This window comes from Leuresthes tenuis, unplaced genomic scaffold (assembly GCF_036924035.1).
Source record: "Leuresthes tenuis unplaced genomic scaffold, fLeuTen1.0.hap1 SCAF_10, whole genome shotgun sequence".
NCBI lineage: Eukaryota > Metazoa > Chordata > Actinopteri > Atheriniformes > Atherinopsidae > Leuresthes > Leuresthes tenuis.
In genome coordinates this window covers 8,711,880-8,738,457 of record NW_027325364.1, presented here as the reverse complement: position 1 = coordinate 8,738,457, position 26,578 = coordinate 8,711,880, and the positions used below count along the sequence as shown (strand labels likewise).

Here is a 26,578-nt window from a genome sequence, read left to right as displayed (position 1 = left end):
AAAACCGTAACATGTCAAAATACTTCCAAATGCCACATGTCAATTGTTGACTCAATAACTTGTCATGAAATTTTCATTCACAACTGCAGCCTATCCTCAGTCTACTGTTGAACTAGTGTGATCCTACCTGACAAAAAGGGGCCCAGAAGCAGGGTTAATGACACTGTGGACTCTTTGCTTTCAAAGACAAAATCACTCATTGCAAAATTTTGCACAAAGTAATCCGATGTCTATCATTTTTCTCAATACTTGATCATAAAGTTGACTAGATAAAAATTAGGGGAAATGCTTCCAAATGAAATACAACACAGAGTATGATTGAATATTTTTAATGCACTGCACATGCTACACATCTGCATCACCAAAAGCTCAGACCAGTAGCTGGTTTTGCAGTTTATGTTGTAACACAAAAACTCTAAAAGCTAGACTAATATGTATTGCCAAAAAACATAGCCTCAAGTAGAGAGATACTAAAATGAAGAGAAGTAGCATAGTAATGTCAATTATAAAGCCTCGTATATTTGATAATTTATATCTTTATTGCCTTAATTTGGCTAATAATTTGTTAACAGCTAATGCTAGCATCATAGCTAAAGGTGCTTACATTAGTTAACACTGTCCACTAGGTTGGTGATGTAAGCTAATGTGAGCTAAGAACCAGCTCATTATGACGATAGACATAAATACCTATGTATGAGTATGATTATGATAACCAATGTTAGCTACTTGAGTGACCAATATAGGGTTACATAAGAAAATTGTGCTAGGTTAGCCTCAATGAGTAAAAAGCTACTGGATAAACAAATACCAACTGAAGCTGTAGTAACAGTACTGAACCTAGCAGTATAAAGAACAATATTTATTCTTTTGTCTAACAGAAATTGTATTATTTCTTATTTCAAAAGTGACATTGTCTCATTTTATTAAAGAAAAACTCCTAATCTCTCAACCTAAAATTCCTGTAAAAAGTGAATACCAAACTTAATCTTCAGTCTGACCCATCTCCACTGCATTAGCTGGAGGTTTTTCTCCATGCTTGTACACACTCACAGTAACATCAACAGTTTCAGACCCATACTGGTTGCGCACAAAGATGCTATATTTTCCAGAATCTTCCATGCTGACCTTGTTGACAGTGATGGAGCTGGACTTAGGCTGCTTAGTGATAGTAAAATGAGTCTGATCAAGGATTTCCCTATCATTACGAAGCCAGAAGATCTCTGGAGCTGGTTCGCCATCAATGAAGCATGTCAGACAAAGAGACTGAGGAGAGGAGGAAAGAAAATAGAACATGACAAGCAACATATATATTCAGATTGGTAGTTAATAATAGTCCCTAACAATATCATACCTTGCCCTCCCTGATGGCTACAACATCAGGAAGACCCTTTGTCACTTTGGCACGGTCTGTAACAAAAAGACAACAATAAACAGAGCAGACATCCAAAGCAGAATCTTTTCATTTTTGTCTGGCACAAAATGTATTAGATTAACATGACTCACTTTTCTCAGCAATGGCCAGTTGCCTGAGGGAAGAAAATAAAAGGTCAATTCAGCATGACTTTGCAGTGCAGGGCAATGATAATCTGTGCTGACGGTTTTCAAGTAAAACACAACAACCCACGTGTAGGTCTGTTTATAGTTGTTACCTCTGAATCTTCTGTGTTTCCTGTTAGCAGCACAGCAAGCCATGCTAGATGCACCCACTCATGCATGTGGTGTTGCACTTACTTCAACCTCTGGTGCTCCAGCAAGGCGTCAGCAAAATCTGTGGAAATAATGATCACAAAAAATCAACAAGTCACACAGGCTTTACCTTCTTATATAAATTTGTTTCAGATCAGGACTCCCCCGCACCTTGACCAGACAGTTCAAGAAACCGTTTGTGTGTCTCTTTGCCATCAAACATCTCCAAGGTGTATTTGCCTTTATCATTTTCAGTTGGGTTTAAGATTTCAATCCAGACTTTCTGCATGGTGCTGCCAGGCTTTGTCCTGGCCTCCTGGTCAATCTTGCTGTCCCTAATAGGGGAAGAATGGAGAAGAAATGTACTGTTTATAACTGCTTCAATATGTTGCCTATTATTTATTTAGATCCAATCCTTAACAAAAACATAAATGTTAGAGGTATAGCCTATCTTTTGTCTTTATTCTACCACTAGTCTAATTTCATTAACTAAATTCAATAGGAAAATATAAGTGACATGGCAACAGTAAAGAACAGTGGTGTGGTGGTTAGCACCATCACCTCACAGCAAGAGGGTTGCAGATTCAATCCCTGCCTGGGGCCCTTCTGTGTGGAGTTTGCATGTTCTCCCTGTGTATGTGTGGGTTCTCTCCAGGTACTTTGAGTTCCTCCCACCATCCAAAAACATGCATGTCAGGTTAACTTGTGTCTCTAAAATTGCCCTTAGGTGTGAGTATGAGCTCATGTGTGTTTTTTTGTCTCTGTGTGGCCCTTTGATGGACTGGCAACCTGTCCAAGGTGTACCCCACCTTTCGCCCAATGACTGCTGGGATAGGCTCCAGGCTACCCGACTGACGGATTGACAGTATAGGAAATGGATGGATGGTTATTAAAATTGTCTCCTTGCATCCATTTGTTTTTAGTTGTCCTGTTGTTTGCAGCGTCCATCCTCAAATGCTCCAGCAGATGGTGCAATAAGCCTTTTTCTAAAAACAACTTGCATCCTCAACATTTGTAAGTCTGTCCAAGGATACAAGTGGTATTATCTTTCATAATCTGAAACAAATTATATGTGGAAAAATACTGGCTGAGACACACAATTTGAATAACTAAAGAATAACTAAAAATAAGATGAGTCTGTTCCTCTACATGTTTTGATAGTCTATTATTCTTTACATGTCCTGCTTCTTATTGTACATGTAAGCATGTAATATGCCTAAAAACTTAAAGATCATCTCTTAAAAATGTTTTAATGATGTTGACTGCAGTGGATAACATTTGGTCTATTATTTATCTAAGAAAAATACATTAATGGTGTTTCACCTGTTTTAACCGGGTGTTTCAGTGTGTTCGGGTATAAAGATGTTGAACTTGAAAAACAAAACTTTTTAGACTTTTAGTTGGTGAAGTCTGAGGTATGTTGGAGGCTGAAAATATCACAATAGGAGCTGGAGACTTTGCCTCGGCAAGAGAAAAATGGCTGAAGAATTCCACTGTACATGAATATGCAGGTAAAAGGTAAAAGTCGGTAAGTATAAGCGGGAAAACATATTTCTAGTTTTGAAAGTGTTTAATGTATAAATATTTCCCCTGTTACAGTATAATATCATATACTATACCTTACTGGATTCTATCAATAGTATATTGTATTATATGTGTGTGCATATGCTGTATGGGCAGCCTCATTTTATGGCTGCACCATAATATTTTGTTGCTAGTTATTGTGCTAATGACAGTAGCTTGTAAATCTTCCTGTCTTACTGATTGACATTTTTTACAAGGTAGCATCTCTGCGGTGTGAAGTAAACAATGTGACCACACAGCTGCTCGATGGTGTCAAAGCCAAAAAAGGCTTGAGCTGTCTTGATTTATTAGTTCAATTTAATTAGGAAAACCGGCAGTAGCTCACAAAAGGATGTTAGGTCAGAGAGATGCTGAGCATGTAGACTTACTTGAAGAACCAGCTCGTCTTCAGGAAGCTAATGTAGTATTTGAGAGAGCAGTAGAACTTGAAACCTTCAGGGGTGCTCTGAATCCTCAGAGGACCAGCTGATAATGCTGCAGAGAATCAGGATTCTTCATTATTTATACCAGTGTTTGCATAAATTTCAGTGGTTTTTTTTTGCAATATGAAATCTAGATTTTCTTTCCGATCTGAGGAGAGACACACCGAACGCACCATAATTAATCAATGTGGCTTTCCAGTGTATCAACCTCAAACCCAGCACAGTACACCTCACAGTTGGTCCTCTAAATGAGTCTTACTCACCGCACTGTTGACTTAGCTGCTGGAGAAGTTTGTCATACTCTGCAAAAGATAATATCAATAACAATAATGAACAGTTGAAATTTCAGACAGCCTTTTATACTGGTGTTGTAATTTAAGGATGAAGAAACCCCCCCACACTAATTTCCACTATGGATGGAGGTTTGAAACAATGGGGATTATTATGTGTGGACAGGCGGTCACATCTCACCATCACCCAGTAATTCCAAGGTGCTGACATCCTCTCCTCTCCCATCAGACACCACAGCTCTGTATGAACTTGCCTCCTTCTTTGTAACCTGAGGGAAAATAATGACATTAATGAGATCCTCTTTTCTGACATCTGTGTGCTTTTGGATCCTAACTACTTCCATGTGCTCTAATTTGTTTAAGACATCAAATACGTCAAAAGATTTAGCTTTCCAGGAGATGGGAAAACTATTCGACTGAAAAACAAAAACAAATGATCATTGAATTGAATTGATAGACAGTTAGAGTCCTCTTCAAACATACTCAACTTTTAAAAGTATCTATTTCCACACACTTTTAGTTAGAGGAACCATTGGACTATTGACCTGATGGTCAGATTTTCGATAACTTTTGGGCAAGTTTGGGCAAAATTCACACTCAAACACATATACACTCTGTATCGCTTCAATTTTTATACTACATGCATACTTTTACTATCAAAACATGGAAAAAAATACTTTCTTCGCCACAGGACTTTCTTCTCCTAAAAGCTTCTGAATCATAAACATTCGGTCCAACTGAACTCAATACTCAATAAAAACGTTTTCTACTTGCTCAAATTTCTAATTTTTTTTTTTGTTGTTGTTGCAGAAACACAAAAGACATGTCTATGTATTCAACAAAGCCTTCTCCTTCAATAGGAGTTATGGATTTTTCAGTTTGGACTGGCAGCACAGAGACTTCAAATTCTACTATTGCGTTTACAGGACCTACAGGGCTTTCAGCTCATTCTTAAGATATCTTTCAGTTCTTTGAGTGCTTCGGGTTTAGTCAAGACCATTAAGGTGACATAATTCAGCAAAGAGCATTCACATAATGTTTTCCCACAAAAAGCATTATCTCATTCAAATTATTCATTCAAAATCTCTGGAGAAAACCAAAATGTTTCATATAATCCACTTTCAAGGCCAAGTTAACCTTGAAATTAACTTGAAAGTGAAAACAGAAGCATAGTGTAAGACCTGTCAACTTAATCTTTTAAATATCTGCCACTGGATCTATCTTCCTCTCATTCTTTGCAGCGGCTACAGTTCATGAAAGCTTATTCACATTTGCAGGAGCTCTTGTCTGGAAACAGACCTGGGCAGAGTCATCATTTTGCATACCTGTGAGATGGTGAGTGAGCTGGACCCTGATGATTGATCATATGCAACCTGTGTCACTTCCACACCTTCCTTAAACCACTTGAAAGACGTGTCCTTGGTCATGTTTGTCACCTGTAAGCAAAGAGATATACAAGTCTTGTAAAAGCAGAACAGTGTACACTTTTTTTGGGTTGGTCTTAGTTGATTGCATAATATAAAATTAATTCTTATATGCATTGTATTGAGTGTTACTGTGTATAACCTGCAAAAATGACCTTGCTGCAAGATACCACCCTGTCCTGTTTTCTTAAATTCCTCTTCACAGTGTTCGGCTTGTTATAATGATACAGCTGCACTCTAAGGGGGACAGGGATGAAGCTGATATTTACGACTGTGTCTGGGTAACCTCAACTGTGGTTGGGGAGGAAAGGTAGAAGAACGATCAACTATACCCAAGGAGCGATGACGTGGGCAATATAACTGAGTGTCTTTGCCTCAGTGGTCAGAGCATCTCTGTATTTTGCACTGTGTTGTTCTCTCTTGCAAGATGTAAAAGCCTCATATCTCCTCAGAAGAAAATAACTGACTCTGTGCATTAATAAAATTTCCACCACAATTATAACATCTTTGGACAGCCCTTGATTTATGTTGGGGCTCTATTTAGGTTGTTTATGGAGTTTCAAACTTCAAAGAATAGAATAAAGATAAAGAAAGGCAAACATTAGATTAAATACTTCCACCTTGGAGGTTTTGGTTGGTACACTTGGTTTGTCTGTCTGACAGCCAGATTTAGTTAAATTTGGTGGTGAGTTTGGAGCATTGGAAAAGGAGAAACCCACAAAATTTTCATGTAAATAGGAAAAACTTGTTTTGAAAAAAAGAAATGTAAACAAAGATGTAACATCTTCTCCAACACTTCTCTGTTAATCCAAACTTATATCTATAGAAGAAAGTAATTAGTTACTAACGTCTGATTTGATGTTAGGTTGGCTTTGTTATTGTTACCAGGAACTCTAGTATGTAAAATGTAAAAGTACCTTGCACTTTATGATCAATTCGCAATCCTTATTCACACTCCATGTCAAGAATTCCTGGAAATAAGGTCCTTGGAAAACATGAAAATTATTATTCATTTGTTCTGAGCTGCAGTGGCAATAAGACAAAAAATACATAATAATACTTATATTTAAAGTTATCAAGTGAAATTATGGCAGGATCATCCAACCCCTTATTCCATACAATTTGGGAGGTTTACTGAACTGCTTTAAAATCCTAAATCTGTGACTTTACTGACCAACTTCAGTAAATATTAACAAATCTAGATTTTTACTAATCGTATGACAGCAACCCATTAAAAATAAGAAGCAGATTAGTTATGTGGCAGGTGAGGATGTCAGGGTTGAGTGTAAAAAGAAGATCTGTCTTTCCAAGCAGAGATGGGTCATTGCTCGCCCTTTTGTGTTAAACTCAGGCAGAAAATCCCCCCCAGATTTTGGGGGAATCAACTTTTAGTTGGGAATCTGGAATATTTTTATCTGGAAATCTGAAGACTGAAAGAAAACTTAATCCAATTTTTTTTTATCAACTAAGCATTGCAGAATTCAGTATGTGATATGCTCTGTGGACTCTGGTTCTCACTTGGACTTTATATAGTAAACTTGGCTCAGAATAGTCTACTTGCACAAGCGGGCACTCGGGCATTGACCTCTAAGCATACAAAAGAGTTGGATAGAGTCTCTGCCACATCTCAGAGCCCAGGTAATGTAAGCAAGCAGCTCAGTAGAACAGAAAGCTTCCGTACTGTGTGTGACATTCAAATTTTTACAAAGCTTGAGTATTGCAACAGTTAGATGTAAAATGAGATAAAGGAGTCACTTTATCCACCCGTACCATCTACCTCTAACACTTAAGATTCTTCATTTGCTTTTCCTTTTTTATTGAGCAAGGATCTCTCACCGGCCTTTCTCTTAGTGTCCCGTCTGTTTGCGTCAGCCAGAGCCATCGTCTCACGGAACTCTAAAGACATAAAACGATATCAGACTGAGTGCAAAACAAATTCAAACAACAACCAAATCTCATAGGTAATCACCACAACAGTAAACATGAAGTTTGAGGATTGTTGTATCTATACCGCAAGATTAAATATGAATCTTTGTTCCTTTATATTTCGGATTTTTTCATTGATGATTCCCTCTGTTGTGTGACGTGTGTGCTTGACTTTGTGTAATTTCCTAGAACAGACTACATGCATTTTTCGGAGAAGTGTGATTTATTATTCATTTACAAAGAATCTCTTGTGACATGCTAGATCTTCTGTGCAGCTATTCCTTGTTTGTTGGGTTATTCACTGTTCCTGTCAGTTAGAGTTGGTATTGCACTACGATAGACAGTATCATGTAGATGATATGACAACTTTGTGGTACCTACTTTTATCTACAAAGACAAAAGTGAACTGATTCTTGGCGCGGCCGTCCCTCAGCTGAGCCGTGTACGAGCCCTCGTCCTCCGGAGAGAGCTGATCAAACAGTATCTCCACCAGACCTTTGGCCTTGTCAAAGTTGATCTTACGGTGCTGCAGAAGAGCAAACAAATGTTGCCACACATCCAGTGCTCATCAGCTCATGTGCAGACAGATGATCCCACAGGGGATTGGAGTTCTGCTGCATATATGGCTCATTGTACAGAGAGAATACTTTATGAATCCGAGTGCAAAGTGTCTGAAATAACATGTGCACACTGTGGATAAAATATTTCTTTTTGCAAAAAGATGCAAACACAGAAATAAGAACTGACATAGAGGAAACAACTTTTGAGTTGATTTTCCTGGCTTTTATGTTAGCGTATGCCTTGCATGTTGATAGGCCTCGGTGGTGGATGTGATTTGTGATGTATGGCAAGCCTGCGGGTCCTAATAATCTAAATGGCTTTTGAATTTGCAAACCTCAGCCGTGATAATTTAGGAATAATATATAATCAGTACTGTTCAGATGGAACTCGAATAATGGGAAATAATGGAATAAATGAAAACGAAACACAAGCAATGAATGGAAGTCGCTGAACATAAAGCAGTTCTACATAAACACGAGAGACTTACAATCACTATAAGTATTCTGTGTCGGATACAATGCTCTCCCTGAGGTCCCCTCTGTGCATGGTTCAGTAACCATGATGGCAGTTCAGGTTATTTTGAGCTTGGTGTCGTAACATATGTCTCTGTTGAGTTTGTTTGTTTGCAGTCAACTTATACTCTTTAGTGATTACTCTCTTTTTTTAGGTCATCTGGGTCTGAACTGCACTTTACAACGTCTGGTGAAAACATCTGGTATCCTCCACATTATTTGTTCCTACAGCATAACATGCCCAGTAAAAATACCTTTACTTAAATAAAAATAAATATACTTTATTGTATTCAAAATATATTCACATTTTTAATCTGAAAATATATGTAAATTAAGCTGATGTCACGCTTTAAACTATTTTTTACTTCATTTGTTCATTCATTACTCCACTCTAAGTATACTTTGGATTTTTCCATGATAATTTTGTTATTATTGTTGTGGGAATGCTTACGTTTAGTTTTTGTTGTACACAGCTGCAGCCTTCTGTGAGCACCTTTACAGTTGTGAGTTTCCGTTACGGTTTGGGTTTCGTTTTATTTGAAATGGTTTGCTATCTCTCATTTTAACGAGATTTTTGTTCACTTCTTATTTAATTTTGACTTTTTACTTGCTTATTTCTGTTATTTTTTAGTTGATTTTCCCCAGTGTTTGTGATATTCTATGTCATATTGTCTTAGTTCCCTTAATTGTGACTCACTTTCCAGCCTTAATTCTTTGAGGTTTTCCCAGAAAGTGTTTGATATCAGCTTGTTCCTGGTTTTTGCCTTTTACCTTTCAATGGTCAACCAGTCAGAACAATCAAACAGGTCATTTGTTCAAATACGACCCACAGTGGCATCAACTAAACCAAGGGTTTTTAAATTGTGGGTCAAACCTCAGTGTGGGGAGTATGGGGGTCACATCCTGAAATCAAACTAAAGCAATACAAGAGAGGTCTCTGAACCTTAAAGCTGACATTGACCTTTGTTTTGCGCAGTCCTGGGCCTAAAGGTGCCTAAAGGTGCCTAAAGGAGCACCTGGGGGCTGAGACAACACAGTTCACAACTTTGGAACTTTCGAAGGCATCTTTGTAGCATTTCGTAGCCTCTTCAACATGACAGCAAATTTTAATTGAATGGCTGTACAAGCGTAAGGCTCACACAGAGGTTTATTTTTATGACAACTGTGTTATCTCCAACAACTGTAAAGGGAGACAAAGAGCAACAAATTTGCCAAATTCTCTAGTGTTTCTTTAAATATGAATTAAAAAAATGCCAATATCATATTTTCACCATGAGTGTTACAAGAGATAAAAAAGTAGTCATAAATAGATTAAAAAAGTATAATTTATACTGTTATTATTGTTCTCTTTTGTCATTATGCTCAATTATGCTTGATTAAAGCGAGTAATATTTGTATAATTCAACTAGCAATACTGGGGTCACAAGTACAAGTGACTACCCTTTACACGCAGTGGGAGGGAAATACGAATCATATGGAAGTTTTCACATTGGAACAAACATCATTCTCACGTGTTTCCTTTCATAAGCCACAAACCCTTCTTACGGAAGAATGAAGGGATGTGGATGGCATGAATACATGCAGTCCTTTTTTCCACTGGACGCTTTCAACAAACATTGTCTTAATGCAGCTTACATATCTCCAGTTTTCATCTTAATTAAAAATTAAACAAAAAAAAAAAAACACCAGTAGTTGTTGGTTTACCATACTGGAAAATGTTTGTTTGAAGGAGAAAATTTGTTTGTCCAAGTAGTTTATCTGCTCCTCTCCCAGGCATCTAACCAAATTTGACACATCAACCAGATGTGTGCTTCATCTCTGCCCTCACCTTAGCTGATCCTTTCTTTCAGACTTCATCAAATTAACTCAGCTCCCAGTCCTCTCTGCTGCCTTACACACCTGCTCTTCATCATTGCTGACAGCATTGATTTCCTGCCTTACAGGATGTTTATTAAAACTCTAATTGCTGTTTTGGAGACCCGCTGACTTGTCATAAAGATGGATGAATGCACCGACACACTGAAGACATAGAGCTGCGGGCTCTCATTAATAATGTCTATAAGTTTTCTAATTTCACATCATGAAAGTCAGATGTCAGTATTTACATACCATAATAACATTTGAAAAATCTAAAAGTAAGCATGAGCATATATGGACTTAAGGCCTGCTTTTCTTGCATATTACTTTAACTTTAAAAACAAAATTTGATTAATTTAAGGTGATCAGGGCCATGTGAAGATGTAGAACATGAAGAACATGGAATCTAAAATATATACTTCTTTAACTTTGGGAAAATATGCCCTGAAGCAGATCCCAAGGAAAGTTGAAGTAGCAAAAAGATGATCAACCCTTTGATGGTCATCTCAACCATTTGGAAGAGCACACTTGAAAAATATGGGACTGAGCCAGTCATTACCAATCATTTTTGGTAGTATGTTGTGCTAAAAGTAGGTATATTTTGCGTGTATATATTGGTATGCTTCAAGTTGTTGTTATTCACATATGTCTACTATTAAGGGATGTCTCAACCACTTGTTAGAAAATAAGATTGATTCTTATTATTGCCCAAGAAAGAAAACCAACAACATCAGTTTTAATTGACTATTTTGTCTAGTTCATATATTTAAGCATCATAAGGACAAATGAAAAAATGTGGGAATTTCTTTGTGTGCTTTTTTCTCACGTCAGTGTTCTGAAGAGCTACGTTAATCTCTGAAATATGAAAAATAAAATCCTGATTTGTTTCAATGTGCCTCTCCTCCATTGAAGTTAATCAATCAAAATCTGCTAAAAAAATGATCATGACTTAAAACTGAGGCTGTAACTCCCAAGTTGGGCATGCTTCACTTCACAGAGTTTTGAGAAACCTCAGCTCACTTCTTTCTGCAAATTGCCAATCTGAATTTTTCTCATGTTAATGTTCCCTTTCTACCCGAACAGATCTCCCCTGAAGTCAGCAGTTTCAGAAGTTTCCCATCAGTGGAACCCAGTCAAAAACAAGGTGAGGGTCCTCTTTCTTAGCTCCTGTAATACAGGGGAACCTACCGGAGTGCTGGAGATTTCCCGGTCATTGCAGATGAGACAGAGCTCGGCAGCATTACTCAAACTCTCAGTCTGAAGCCAAAGACGTACGCTGCCTTTCTCAGAAACCTCCACCTTCCAGCCTGACTTCAGCGCTATCACTGCAGAGACCAATTAGGTCAGATCACAAGATACACGTCAAAGCACATGATGTGAACCAGAACCATACTGTGAAAACAACACGTCATGCACACCCACTAATTTGATCAATTGTGGTAATTGTATCTTAGGGGTACATACGAGGGTGTCTGACTTGCCAGCTGAGTTCTTTGAGCTGCTCAAGGTCTGTAAGAAGTTAAAAGTGAAGTAATGGTTAATTAATCTTTGATTAGGACTGTTATGTCATCAGAGTATCTGCATGTAAATCAGTTTTAAGCAGGAAAGTTGATTGAGAACACATGTTTTGTTGGCTGTGTGACCTTGTGGAAGTGACTGTGTGGGATGTTAATTACATGCTTGAGAGGAAAGCTTATTGACCCTTGAAATCAAAGGCAGTCAGCTCCTTCAATAACACAAGCAACAGCTAAGACTTTAAAATGCTTTTTTCCTTTTTAGGCTCTACCTTCAGCTGTGAAATCGTAGCTGGATGACAGGTGGGGGCTGTCGCTCATTTCCACTGTGTAGAGACCCAGATCCTCCTCAGATGGGTCTGTGAAGGTGAGAACTGACCTGACAGATAAATTGAAAAAGTGACAGATGAATGTGCAGAGCTTCTTGTTCGTCTGTCCACTCTGCAGAAAAGGAAGCTGTAGGTGGTGTTCTGTGCTGTCAGCCATCAGACTTTGTGCTGTAAATCCTTTCTGGCAGCTGAACATTTTTCTGAGAAAGGATTATTCTACATGCTGTGAAATAGTAGACTTTAGTGAATTTGAAAGCTTCAACCCTAGTGAAAAACATCCATTTGAAAAACAACTTAAGTCATTCATCATATGGTGTTTTCTTCATCCAAAATCCTGGTTTGTTTGAAACATTTCGCTGCGTTTTGCCACTGCTGAACAAACATGAGATGGCCCCTCTAAAGTGTGAGAGAAGTTAACAGATGAGCAAGCAGACAGTGATTCATGTACAGTCCATGTTGCATATGAAGAACCTACCTGTTGTTCTTGGTTGTTGCTTTCATTCTCTTAGCATCAGTGGAGTCAGAATAATTTTTGCTCCAGAGGAACTTGCTCTCGTCGTTCATCTCAACAGCCTCGTAGCCCAAAAATATGAAACCATCGTCATCCACACCAATCTCAATGTCTTTGGTGCCTGAGAATGAGAGAGAGGGATGTAAAGGCTCATGGATTTCACTTCGGTGTACACTGTGCTCCATTTGAGCATTTGTAAGATTGCAGTTTTTATTGTGACATCCATTATTGTTCCTTATCTCAAGTTTTTGTTAATATCTTTAAGCATTAAATTAAGGCACATGCTCACAAAAATGTCCCCATCGTACCGAACTGACATTTCAGGAATAGTTTGGAAAGGTCTTATTTGCTTTCTGTCTGAGAATTAAAAGAAAAACTTATGATTTAAGGCTGGAGCCTTAGGCAGTTTGTCATATGCAGGTTAGCTGTTTGCCCTTTTCTGTCTTCATGCTTAGCTAAGCTAACCATTTCTTGATTTCCTAAATAACAGAGAAACATGAAATCTCATTTGAGAACATCTTCAGAGCTCCTATTTTAAATCGAACTTGGCATCTCCTTATGCCATTGCCTTGTTCATACTCAGGACGGGAGATTGAATTGAAGAATTGAAGGTTTCGTTGCAACCTGTTTTTTACCTTAGCTAAGCCACTTCTTTTTTGATTTGGCATTGCATGAACTGTATGAATTTAACTAGATGGATGTTGGATGTAAATAAACTTGAAATAAAAAAAAAAAATGAAATTACGATTGGTCGACAATGAACTGGATTATATTGGTTCAAATTGGACTTTATCGTTGAAGTAACTTGAGATGACAACAAGCGAGTGTGCATCTATCATTCCACACAGATTGATTTTCATTTTAATATTTGCACTGCAGAGTGACCTGGCTGCGTCCAAACTGTGACAGGTTCTGAGGGCAGAGAAGCCCGACCCACTCCAGCCTCATTAACAGCCGAAACACGGAACCGGTAGGTCTGACCTGCCTGAAGACCTGACACCTGTAAGGAACACATCAAATATTTACCGGTTATTGTCATAATTCACACAAAACATCTAGATATTGGAGCTACAGACACTTGGGAATGAAAAATTCCTGCAAGGTGGGGTTTTAGAATATTAACATGCATGTTTTTTCAGATAATGAGCTTATCCTTAATGAGATAGCAGCCTCTCTCACCTTGTAATGTGTTTCAGAGATTGTTTTTTCATTCAAAAGAGTCCAGTTTTCTGATTGGTCACCCTGGCTGATCTCAAGCATGTAGCCAGTGACGGGGCTTTGACCCTCATACAGCGGAGTGGCCCACAAGAGCACCAGGGAGCTGTTCCTCACCTCTCTGAACTTCAGGTCATAGGGGCAACCTGAGGAACACAGGGTTGAATAAACTACAGGACAGACCGGGTCCAACTACAAACCATATGCACATGACCTCTATGTCCCAGTGAGAAGTCAAAACAAACCAGAAAAGAAAAAAACTATAAAGTCAAAATGAGACTTTTCTTCATCTACACTGACTGACTCTGAGGCGGCATGCGGAAGTCAATTTATGTAAGGATTTTCAGTCACTATTTAATTATTAATGGCACAGAGGAAAGACCATTTGCCAAGATTAATGAGCTTCACTTCTAAAGTCCCATATTTTAGTGAGACTGTCTCCATTTTCAATATTAATGGCACAAAAAGCTGATGTGAGCCGGGCCGGAGCTGGTGCAGTTTCTCCTGAGCTTCCATACTGAAAAAGGCTAATTGGAATTATAAGTGTGTGGTTGTGTACAAGTGAAATGTTTGAAATAATAATACAGGACATAATTTTGTGATGAGATGAGGGTGACACATCCCCTCTCACACTTGAAAATCCATCATATCTGCTTAGGACAGCGATTTAATAGCATCCACACATATTATCATCCTCCTGAGAGACAAGAGAAAAAAGATAAAAATCACACTAAGCTCCCTGATTCTTTTAAGTTATCGCCACACACTCAAAGCAATGAGCGTAATAAGCAACAACAGAAGCTGCGTTTACTGTTTTCAGCATTTATCCACCTCTCAAGACTACATATAGAGCTCCCTCACACGTTCACCTGCATTTCAAGATGAAATGGCGAACTGAGCCCATGTAGTGATCTCCATGACAAACTTATGGCTGTTTTCAAAGCAACGCAGCTGAGGGTCCAAAGACCACACGCATCCACTAATGATTATCTGCCATGTACCTTGTGCACAGAGATGTCTCCAGAGTCTCTCAATTTTCTGATGATATCATATTCAGTAATGGATGGAGTACATTGTCACCATTTACATTAAGGAACATTTTTCTGTAATTGCTCCACAAATTGGAGATGCAGCTTTTTCCAGATTACTGACCCTCTGCCCTCTGACTACTGACAAATTCTGCCTCTCTAAGGTGCTCTTTTTATACCCAAACATGCTCCTCTTGCTAATTAACTAATAGTTGGCTGCAATATATTTCTCCAGTTGTTTACATTTTAGTGCTACTTGCTTTTTCAGCTTTTTGTTGTTGTTTGAGATGTGTTGCTGCCATCAAATTGAAGACAAGATTATATTTCTGTAATAATAAAACGTCTCAATTTCAAGATTTAATATGTTTTTTATGTTCAGCGTCCCCACTTTTTTGGAATTAGTGTTTTAAAAAAACTTGATTCCCTCCCACAATGGTTCTTGAATAAAACATGAGAAGCATCATCTAAAACGTATATATGTTGCATTTAAAAAAAACAAAACTGTTCAAGTTAACATATGATTTCCAATTTCATGTTCAAGTCTTGAATGCTACATTAAAGTGATTATTTAGCATCTAGAGATTACTGCGTATTTTTATGAAACAAATACTAAACCTACACTCACTGTTAAATCTGTTGTGTTTATCTACAAATCCTCTATGAGTGATAACATTAAACTCACACTAACTCTGTAATTTTAGATACTATTTCAGCAGCTTTATTATTCACTTAACTGTTGACCTCCGCTTGTACCGTTTACTTTAATGGCACAGTAAGAAATGGCTTATTATCCTGCTGGTATTTCAAACTGACCTGTTTATTTTGCTGTGCGATGACAACATGCACTTTTAATGGTGCAGTTTAAATAAAATTAAAATTGCAGCGAGTGTAAATGGGTCTTCCAGTTGATGGATGGTGTTTATTTCTATCTCACCTCCCATCCACAGCTGGGGTCGATAAACAGATTGTGGAAACTGCAGGTCAGGAAGATATTGACGGAGGCTCAGATTGCCAAGCTCTTAACTAACTGCATTGCTTGGAAATGAATGATTTCTACGGTTAAATTCTCATTTCACTGAAAAATACTGTATACTGCAGTTATTGCTACGATATGGCACATTTTATTGAGCAGAATGAGGCATGTAAAGACATCTGTGTGCTGAAGATGGAAAATTGTTTTTGTGCTTCCTATTACGTCTCATTTTAAGATGACACAACAACAACTCATACAAAGTCATTGTCTGTTTACACAGTGCATCGTGCCATCAACAAATGCAGGCCATAGCACTGAATTAAGAAGAGGCCATAGGTGACCATGATCCAGAAATGTCTTCTTCTCTGACCGAGGAAAGTGAAAAATGTTTTTTTTTTTTTTTTTTTGTGAAATCATGGATGCCTCATCCTTCAGACTAAAGAGGAAACCTTCATCTCTGATGGTACGGGGCAGCATTAGTGTCTATGGAACTGGCAACTTATACATCTGGATCAGCACCATCAATGCTGAAAGGCACATACAGGTTTTAGAGCAACGTATGCTCCCATCCAGATGGCATCTTCCAACGAAGGCCTTCCAAATTTCAACAAGTCAATGCTAAACCACATACTGCATGTATTACAACAGTATGGCTTTATAATAGAAGAGTCCAGGTGCTGGACTGACCTAGCTGCAGTCCAGAGCATCATGGATCCAGGATTGTTGAGCAGCTAGAATTCTATATCAGACAAGAATGAGACAACATTCCTCCCCAAAGTGCCCTCTGTTCCCAGATGTTTACAGACTGTTGTTAAAAAGTGGAGAAGCTACACGGTGGTAAACACGAATCTGTCCCAGCTTTTTTGAGAAATGTGGCTGCCATAAAATTTGAGAAGAGCTGATATTTTTCATGAAAAATAGATACAATTTCAACTCTATTTTCAAAAACATTTCTTAGTTTCGGAAACCAATTCAGATGCAGCTTCCACAACTGTTCTGTGATAACACAAATAACAATCTTTATACAATCTTTAAACAATTTTTATTTGGTTGATGCAGACGTCAGATTTCTCACGACACAGATAGGTTTTTGTTGTAACCTTAAAAGTTTAAAAAGTTAAGAGAAATTCAGAGTCACCTGGTTCTGGCATTGTCCACTTCTCACACAGGAAAGCTTCACTGGCATCAGAGGGCTTCCCCACACCGGCCAAGTTAGCAGCAAATACACGGAAGTGGTAGAAATGTCCACTTTTCAAGTTGCAGACCTACAGAGAGACCAGACACGAAAACGCTGAGGAGCTGCAGTAAAATGCTGGTTTAAAAGAGAAGCAGATGAGAGATCTTTTTCAGAAGAAGTGAAGAAAATTGTTAAATTCCTCAAGTTTTTCATTTGTTTAAGTTTGTGACCCTGTTTGGAAGGAAGATTAAAAACTGAATTTGTATCAGTTAATGTCCCAGGACAAGTTTAAACAGTGAAATAGAAATTATTTGTCATTTTTATTGAATCCTTTTTTATATTCTTCTTCTTTTCATTTCTGTTTTTCGCTATGATAAAAATTTATTTAAACTCTTCTTAATCAAAGCAGTGGTCAACATGTATAAAATGAATCATGCATGTGCAGAAGTTGCCGGTTGCACCCCTCCTGAAGGAAGAAGGCATTTGAAAGAGTTATTAGCTCTGCAGCAGCTGCAACACTTTTCTGAGCCCCTGAGACATTTTTCGTTTTGGGAAGAGAGGGGATTCAGCCCTATTGATCTGTTTATTGATCTTCCTACTCACAGCCACTTAGACTCTAAGGCTCTTATCGTCTCCGTGAACAACTGTGAACCTCTGCTGCTGCTGCTTTTTTTACCTTTCTCCAGGCAAAAAATTGACAAGACCAGAGGGGGACAATTTCATGAGAATATCTGAAAGCTGCCATCCTCTTTATCAGCTGTAGATCATTTTCTGTATCATATATTTTAGCTGAACAGCAACTTTCATATCAGATTGACGTATCATCCGCCTTGAGAAATGAAAGTCTTCTGTAAAAATAAATGCAACGTTCTTCCACTAGATGGCGATCAGGTTGCATTTGATTATATGAAAAATATTTTCAACCTCCACCTGTTTGTGTTTTATCAGAGAAACATCAGCAGTCACAATAAGACTTCCTCACTTACAGTAAAACAATTCTAATTCGTAAATGCAAATTTCTATTTGCTCGAGTACATAATTTTTTCTTTAGACTTTCACTACATGTTCATATTTCAGAGCAAAATATATATTTTTTCCTCTGCTGTATTAATCTGACAGCTTTATTAATTTATTTAATTTCAGGTTGAAACTGGTTACATTAACGATCAATAAGCTTGTCCTGTTTCAGAGTGATTTTCCTTCTTATGTTCTTAGATGGATTATTATCCACAGTTATCGTTTAAAGAGGTCAAATTTGAGTTACAGCGGGTTTTCAATATACTTTTCATGTCATTTCATCACATTTATGACACATTTTGTGATTCACTGGTCTGACTAATGAATTAGCAAATCTAACTATATATAAAAGAATGAGCTTAACCTTAATAACAGTGACTACCGTGTGTTGATGCACTAATATTAACATATTATGAGCATCATCAGCAACACAGCAGACATTTTTTTCTACAGAACAAGCTTTTTTAAAAAGAAACATCTTTGCAACAACAACAGACATAAAGAGGTTTATGTCTGTTTTTGTTCTGATAATGTAAGATTAGTAATGCTCCACCATGACAGCTGAAGTAAAAAAGCTGCTGAACTCCAGTCCAGAAGAGAAAAGTGGCCCTTACCACAAACTGCAGCCCAATCAATGTTCTGGTGACTTTAATTTGCTTCCAGGAAGCTGGCAACTTCCTTAAATCAACAGCTCTTGTAGGAAATCGAGATTGTGCTTTTTGAGAATGTAACATTGTTTGTTCAAAAGGAAGCGCTACACGTTCTAATCAAAGAGTTCAGTTGAACAAATGGACCTCCAGTACCAAAGACTCTGCACTCCAACAGATGAAAGCCTAATCTTAATGTACAGCAGCACAGTCCTTTTAGTTCTAATTGGCTTTGTCTTTGTTTTGTCCCAGGAGATAAAAACAACTACTCACACATAACACATTTGCAGAATGTCTAATTACGGGCCACCTGTAATCTCTGTGAGACAGGTTAAAGATTTTACTTTGCTCTGAGTCTCCATGGACACGGCTTGTTGCCTAGTGATGCAGCAAAGTAAGTGAGGCGCTTTGCTTTTATTACCATTATTTAGAGGCAAGACCAAAATGGAGAAAACTTTAATATTTGTATTATCACACTAAAAGTCCTCTGTGTGTTTTTGTGTTTCCTGAAAGATTAGAATATATCATCTAAATATTACACTTTTACAGATACTGCAAGTATAAGTGCATCATTTACCGGATTCTTTACAGCAGTGTTCTTCAACCCTGGTCCTCTGGGTTGGACCAGGGTTGAAGAACCCTTCTTTACAGGATTACATGCAAAGGGTGACAAAGTCTTAAATAGTTATATAATTTTGACCTGATGGTGTAAATTGCAAACACTGTAAAATGCAGTTACTTAATCCTACTCAGAAAAACCTTGCAAATCAACTGCCTTAAGAAAAACTAAATGGAATAGAGACTGCATATTGTACTAACAAATGCAATAAACCAGGAACTGGTAAGCGCTAGTAAGCAGATAGAGTAAAGTTAACTAAACTATGTAAGTCTTACATTGAAGTCAAGGGCTCACTAGAAATAATACAATCCACTGTGAGGACCAACATTTGTGTGTGATAATGTTAAACATAATGGAGTTACGTAATTAAATTATACAAATAAATGTAACAGATTTCAATTTCAGGAACAGAGGAAAAATAATATAATTAGAGTGGCTATTAATCAAAATGCTGATTGCATACCTGACCTCATGATGGATCACAAACTGATTACATGAGTAATTATTACATGAATCGTTATCTTTAATTATCATAAAAAGTACAATTGGGCAAAAATGCAGCAAATGTTTGGATTTGTCAACATATCAATGTTCCACATCACTAATACTGTTCGTACATCACATCTGACACTTTCCATGTTTCAGTAGCGTTCGTTTGGCCATGGACCCTCATGCAACAGCCTCCTACCCATAATATGCCCATTGATCATATCCGTTCAGACAGCCAGACACGATCTGTAGTTACATTTGAAGAATTTGTGGCATCTAGTGGCTGTGAGAGCAGCTGCAGGTGAAATGCCACAATGTATATTTGCCCTCACCATGTTTTTTTTTTCTGTTCCTGCCCACATGTTGCTCTTGATCTCACATCAGAATGAGGCATCTGGCTGAAAGCATGACACATAACTGAATATTTTCATACTAATGGCTCTCGATTCCCATCATCTTACATTAACACTGCCCTGTTGCTTTTCATCTTTATACTTTCTTTTGGCATATTTCCTGAAAATGTAGACTAAAAAAGGCACAAAACTTAGGATAAGAAGCTCACAAGAAGCTGCTCTATCTCCAGAAATGCTCCATTCATTTGGAAGCTCAAATTTTGAGTGCTGTTTGACTATCTGTCCAGCTATGCTAAGCAGGTGGCCAGGTCTCCAGATGAAAAAAAGACCTTTGGTGTTGTAAATTCAAAAATATTTTCATTTTGAAATTAGAAAAAGGGCATTACTGTATGGTCTAAAACTCATTTACCTGCAGGGAATAGTTGGTAGAGAACAGTTTAATTTCCCAGTATAAAAAAGTTGATACATTTTTAAAAGTAACTTTGATGCTGTTAATAAAATAGTTAAAACTTAACAAATTATCTGCAAAAAAAACAAATATGGAATTGCCCTCAAGAGAAAAAGTTGAGGAATCAATTAATATTCTATCTGAAAATCCGGAACATCTGAACCAAAATTTGTGTCAATTCACCTGTTAGCTGTCATAATGTTTCCTTAAATCTGAGAGGTTACAAACCTGCTGGTGGTGCTGGGGAAAAAGTCAAAATACCCATCTACTGGTCCGCTTAACAGCCATACAAAATTCCATGGAATTCAACCAAGAATTAGAGCACAACTAACCTTAAACTGCCTCTGTTCGGCAGGTTTAACATTGACCTCTCTCCATGCTTCCATCCCCTTCTCCCTCTGGTCCAGGTAGTATCCACGGACAGGGTCTCCCCCGTTATAGGAAGGGGCCCTCCAGCCCAGCACCATCTCTGATCCGGTGCACAGCAGCAGGGCGATTGCAGAGGGAACAGAGGGAACATCTGGACAAACAGGGAAGGTTAGAAAAGGAACAAAAGACTAAAACGTGATATACAAGCGACTCTGAACAGGTGCAGAAAAAGAAAGGCCTGAGTTCTAACTAGATTTGCACATTCGTATCTCTGGACTGACATTAAGTATTCACAGATTAAATATTCAGCTCATATTCTGCTTGATTTGAATATATCTCCTCACAAAGAATTGGACTTGTGCCATTATTCTCCAGGTGATGACAGAGTAGCAGAATAGATGTGAGATTTTGCTGGCAGTGAGTGGTAAACCAAATGAGTCATCACTGTACTGTACTCCTGGCTGCTGAGAGAATATTATAATATCTGAGACTGCATGAAAAAGTAAGAAGGGTCAGCTTGACACTGACTGATAACCTTCAAGACAAATCGCACAGAGACCGATGTGCGAGGGAGCACTGTTTCAGCTGAATGACATCAGCAGCTCTGCATAGTGATTTGTACAACTCGAGTAAAACAGTTCTCCAAACAGCACTTTGTGTTGCCTGATATATATATATATATATATATATATATATATACAATCAAATCCTCTTTATTTATATCGCACAAATTTAAGATGAACACAAGGTTCCCAAAGTCCTGCACAGAAAAAAGGCACAACCAAAGCACAATGAAAAAATAAACACAATAAGATAGAATAAAGTAGAATAAATATATATATATATATATATGTTTCAAATTACTGGAGCTTAAACTGAATTAAATACAGCCTCAGATGAGCAACAACACATGACATATCACATTGTTATTTCTCATCTCACATAAATTAAACCAAAAATCAAAAGCACAGTGTGAAAAAGACAAAGAAAACATTGTGGTTCAGCAGCTTGTAGAACCACCTTAAGCAGCAATAACTTGAAGTAATAGTTTTCTTTATGATTATTTTCAGTCTCTTAGATCATTGTGGAGGAATTTTGGCCCACTCTTCATTACAACGTTGCTTCTGTTCATTGAGATTTGCAGCATTAATTTAAGCGCTACTCTCTTGAGGCCTCTACTCAGCATTTCAGTCAGGTTCAGGTGTGGACTTTGACTAGACCATTGCAACACCTCGATTCTTTTCTTTTTCAGACATTCTGTTGTAGATTTGCTGCTGTGTTTGGGATCATTGTCCGGTTGATGACCCAGTTTCAGCCAAGCTTTAGGTGGCAGACAGATGACCTCACATTTATCTCTAAAATACTTTGGTATACAGAGGAGTTCATGGTGGACTCAATGACTGCAAGGTTGTTCAGGTCCTGTGTCTGCAGAACAAGGTCAAATCATCAGCCCTCCACCAGCTCAACAGTTGGTATGAGGTGTTTGTGCTGATATGCTGTGTTTGGTTTTCTCCAAACGTGCTGCTGTGCATTATGACCAATCATCTCCACTTTTGTTTTGTCTGTCTGAACTATGTTATTATATGTTTGGTTTAATACAACTTTGGAAACCTGGGCTGTGCTGCCATGTTCTTTTTAGAGAAAAGAGGCTTTCTCCTGCAAGCCCTCCAAACAAACCATACTCTTTACTATTACCCATTGCACGGTCTGACCTTGGAGTGAACTTGCTGGGACATCTATTCCTGGGAAAACTGTCTTGAACGTTTTCCACTTTCTGTAGAATGATGGACTCCAAGCAATATGGAAATGGTTCCTATTTGGCATTGTGTCAACACAAACCTGAATGCTCCAGACTGTCTAAATGCCCAAACCTCTGCTTTTATAGAGGTGCTCACACTTGCTGATGATCAATTAATCAAGTTCATTTGTTTAGCAGCGCCTCGCTGCTACTTACCCTTTTAATTCCAATGGAAGCAGTAAGGGTATATTTAGTTTTTCACACACTGCTTCTGCATTTTGACTGAGTTTTTGTTGAATAAATAATGGCAAAGCGTAATATGTCAAACGTTGTGTTAATCTGGTGTATTTGGGTAATTTTGTTTAATTGAAACCTTATGATTGGATGAGTGTGTCCTTCCTCTTCCTAACTGTGACTACACTAGCATCTCAGTAGTTAATAAAAGTACCACAAAATATCCACAATTGTTGTTTTAACTTGGACTTACTTATGGCTGATTTCACCACGATAGGGCAAGACTCCTCTGAATAGTTGCTGTTTCCTGCTCGGCTCACACACTTCACTCTAAACACATATTCTTTACAAGTCTTCAGGGCATGAACGGTAAACCTGAGAAGAGATGGTGTTCAGATTACATGTCATTACATAATCATCAGGAAATATATTGTGGAAAATTATTCTATTGTTAAAACTATTGCTTTGTCTAATCCAGAGTGACTTTTCCTCTCAGTGCCACTCAGAATCAAAAGATTTGAGCCATGGAGAGGATTGATTTACTTTTACCTGGTTGCAGTTAGAGGCTTGTTGTTAACAGTCTTCCAGTCCTGATTTCCAGCATCACTATAATACAGGTAATATCCCAGGATGTCGTCTTTGTCTTTGGGTTCTTTCCACTGCAGCAGCACTGAAGTGTCCGTGTCTCTAATGGCTATGACAGAGTGAGGTGGAGCCGGCACAGCTGATGGGAATAAGAAAATAATTAATAAGCTAAATGTATTATATGGGAACTGACCATTAGAAAATTTATGTTTTCATCATAAATTTTATCTGCAATGGCTCTTGGGAAAGAAAAATGTATTTAGCCAAGTGAGTTGGATATTGATTATGAGGATTTGTAACTTTGTCTTAACTTTTATTGTCAAATAAAACTTAAAGGGTCACTGTGGGGCTTTTGAGCCACAGTGGCATTATTGTGCAGTTTTAATGAATGGTTCTTGGAGGGAGGAGGGACGAAAGGATGAGAGAGAGCGAGAGGGAAGATGGATGGATGAGGGGGCAGGAGGATAGGGTTGAAGGAAGTAGACAAATAGTGTTGGATGAGTGAATTAGACATAGAAAGATTTACCAGGTTAAGAAACTAAATTTATATAGTAAAACCAAAAGTAAAAGGTGGAAAAAATTCAGGTTTCAAACTTTAATAAATCCAGCACATTCTCATTTCCACCTCCTCACAGACTGATGCCATGTCAGGAGCACATAGGGTCAGTTTCATGACAACTGGTGCCTTGTAGCGTAATTTTTCAATGTGCGCTGAATAGCTTTGAAGCCTATTCCTGCCACGTGCCCATTTGCATCAGTAACTGATGCACACTGAGCTGACATCAAACGCTACTCATGTTATTTGACAGTGCTTACCAATGAACGTGTAACTGACTCCTCACAAGAAGGTTGGAGCACTCAAAAACCAACTTCAGTACAGCAAATTCTAACTTCCTTCTTTTCATTTATTTACTTTTTTACAACTTGGATAGATTTAGGCAGTTAAACTACTAAATTAGGGTTTGTAAAACATCATGGTTAACTGTAAAATTACATTTTATTGTCGTACGTTGTTGCCATTGCCACGGCAACCATGCAGCAGTAATGTAACCAGCTGGGAAATACCTTGCACATCAAAATCTAAGCTATCAGAGAACCCTGGGTTTTAAAAATTATGCAAAACGCTCCTGGCTAAGCATCAGTCTGTGACAAGTTGGGACCAAGAAAGAATCAGTGAAATCAGCATCTGAGCTATTCTAAGTATAAAGGATGCAGAGAAGGCTGAATAAAATGCCACAGGGCATTGTAAGTAAAATCTTTAAGGTCCAGTGTGTATGTAGTTATATTCAGGGGAACAAATTGCAACAGCAATCTGTGCTAATAAATTAAATAAACTTTTTTTTTTTAGCTAAAAGTTTTACAGAACTGGATCATGGGGCCCTATGACAAAGAAAAATACATATTTTTGTCAGAAAATAATGATCGACGCCAGGAGACTTTCTTTTGTTTTGGCACTGATTGTACAAAACGTGATAACCACATCGTAAAATGTCATGTATCAATGAAATTACAAGAATCACAGCTGTCCGATGGTATATTGCGTGAGTATTCGGGGGCTCACTGGTGAGTCATCTAAATTTCAGGGTTGAAGATCTTCAGCATGTGTGTCTTTATCAGCAGAGATGCGCTCTCTATGATCACTTATTCATTTATTTGATAACCTCTCATATGACATCTGAGCCTATTGAAATGTTTAGAATTAATTCAGCTTTAAATGGAATTCATAAAATTTGAATAGTGACACAGTTCAGGTCTCTGAATGTATTTGTGAATTTACAGAAATCCTGTTTGCTTCTCAGCTGACAGCTGACTGCATGATGTGTTTATTTGCATACAGATTGGGTAGCTGAGCTGGTCACACTTTTTGGGATGCATTTTAATGCCAGGTGTGAACACAAGTATTTAGAGCTGCCCACTTGAGACTGGATCAACCAGAACACATGTGACCACGAAATGTGAACAGTTCCACTGTGTAGGTTGTGAGAGGAATTAAACCTCTCTTTTCTTAAAACTATGAATATGTAAGAAACACAGTCATTCATAAACCACCAACACTGTAACCTGCAATAAAAGCATTGATGTAACAGAAAGAGATTAAGCATAAAAAGGAGGTAAAAGATTGTGAAAGTGTTTCATGTGATGATTTTGCATTCCCGCATTTCTTCATTTTACGTCTGTTTTGTGTCATTCGTGTAGTTTTGTGTCTCTTTTGTGCGTAGAATAATTCTGGGATAAAAGCACACAGTCCCTGGCTACTTAGCTACTCAGTTGGTGCCAGCTAGACCCATCTGATAATCTCCCAAAAGATCTTTATCTTTCTTGCCATTTTGTAACATATTCCATGCCAGTAATTATTGATTCATTAAATAAATGCAAAAAATCCTGATCAAAATGTGTGGAGGAAGACAAGAAAAATAGAAAAAATCTAATATGATGCAAATAAATTCTTTGAAAATTAGAGTAAACGCACTCACAATTTCTGTTGTGGGCGCATAGCTGCGTGGTGGATAAATGCTGATGTGCAGAAGTTGTTCTTCACCATGTTGCTGACCTTTACAACTGGCAGAATAATAAATGGGTACCAGTGCATACCAGCACTTATTATCTCACCTTGCGGTTTTCCGAGCGAGATGGGTGCGCTTGGCTCGGAGGGGTCACTGACACCGTACTTGTTGATGGAGCGCACCCTGAAGCAGTACTGCTTATCCTTGGCCAGGTCAAAGACCGGGAACCTGGGAGAGTTCACCACCATGTCCAGACTGGCCAATCCCCAGCTGCTCCTCCCTGCCAAGGACTGATCCAAGAGCAGCATTAGAAAACACCAAGTTAATTTCAGAAGCACCATCTATCTCAAGGACATCATCCAAATATTCAGAGGATTCAGTCTGAACAAGAGTGACTGGCTCAACAAAGTCCTATAATTTTCTGCACTTGTTCCATCACTTGGTCTGCAGTTAAGAGGGGATTGTTCAGTTTTGGAACAGATCACTTGATGTTTAGACAAGTACAAAGAAGTATAAAGACTGGCAGTTTGGTGCAATATGAAGAGACATGCAGGCAGATATATAAA

General features: G+C 38.0%; 1 protein-coding gene across 1 annotated transcript in view; it reads right to left on the bottom strand.

Moving 5' to 3' along the window:
• Positions 1-353: 353 nt before the first annotated feature.
• Positions 354-26,578, bottom strand: part of myom3 (myomesin 3) — a 59,334-nt gene continuing 33,109 nt past the window's right edge. The window contains exons 15-37 of the mRNA XM_072393820.1: positions 26,119-26,302; positions 23,473-23,647; positions 23,177-23,298; positions 20,915-21,102; positions 16,971-17,097; positions 13,796-13,977; positions 13,502-13,616; positions 12,581-12,737; positions 12,049-12,155; positions 11,727-11,771; positions 11,451-11,587; positions 7,714-7,858; positions 7,243-7,302; positions 6,324-6,391; positions 5,308-5,418; positions 4,164-4,251; positions 3,956-3,994; positions 3,639-3,744; positions 1,858-2,021; positions 1,732-1,768; positions 1,504-1,526; positions 1,352-1,407; positions 354-1,263 (exon numbers count right to left, since the gene is read on the bottom strand). Coding sequence (XP_072249921.1) covers positions 982-1,263; positions 1,352-1,407; positions 1,504-1,526; positions 1,732-1,768; positions 1,858-2,021; positions 3,639-3,744; positions 3,956-3,994; positions 4,164-4,251; positions 5,308-5,418; positions 6,324-6,391; positions 7,243-7,302; positions 7,714-7,858; positions 11,451-11,587; positions 11,727-11,771; positions 12,049-12,155; positions 12,581-12,737; positions 13,502-13,616; positions 13,796-13,977; positions 16,971-17,097; positions 20,915-21,102; positions 23,177-23,298; positions 23,473-23,647; positions 26,119-26,302 — 2,718 coding nt within the window. The 3' untranslated portion in view covers positions 354-981. The remainder of the gene's footprint in view (positions 1,264-1,351; positions 1,408-1,503; positions 1,527-1,731; positions 1,769-1,857; positions 2,022-3,638; positions 3,745-3,955; positions 3,995-4,163; positions 4,252-5,307; positions 5,419-6,323; positions 6,392-7,242; positions 7,303-7,713; positions 7,859-11,450; positions 11,588-11,726; positions 11,772-12,048; positions 12,156-12,580; positions 12,738-13,501; positions 13,617-13,795; positions 13,978-16,970; positions 17,098-20,914; positions 21,103-23,176; positions 23,299-23,472; positions 23,648-26,118; positions 26,303-26,578) is intronic.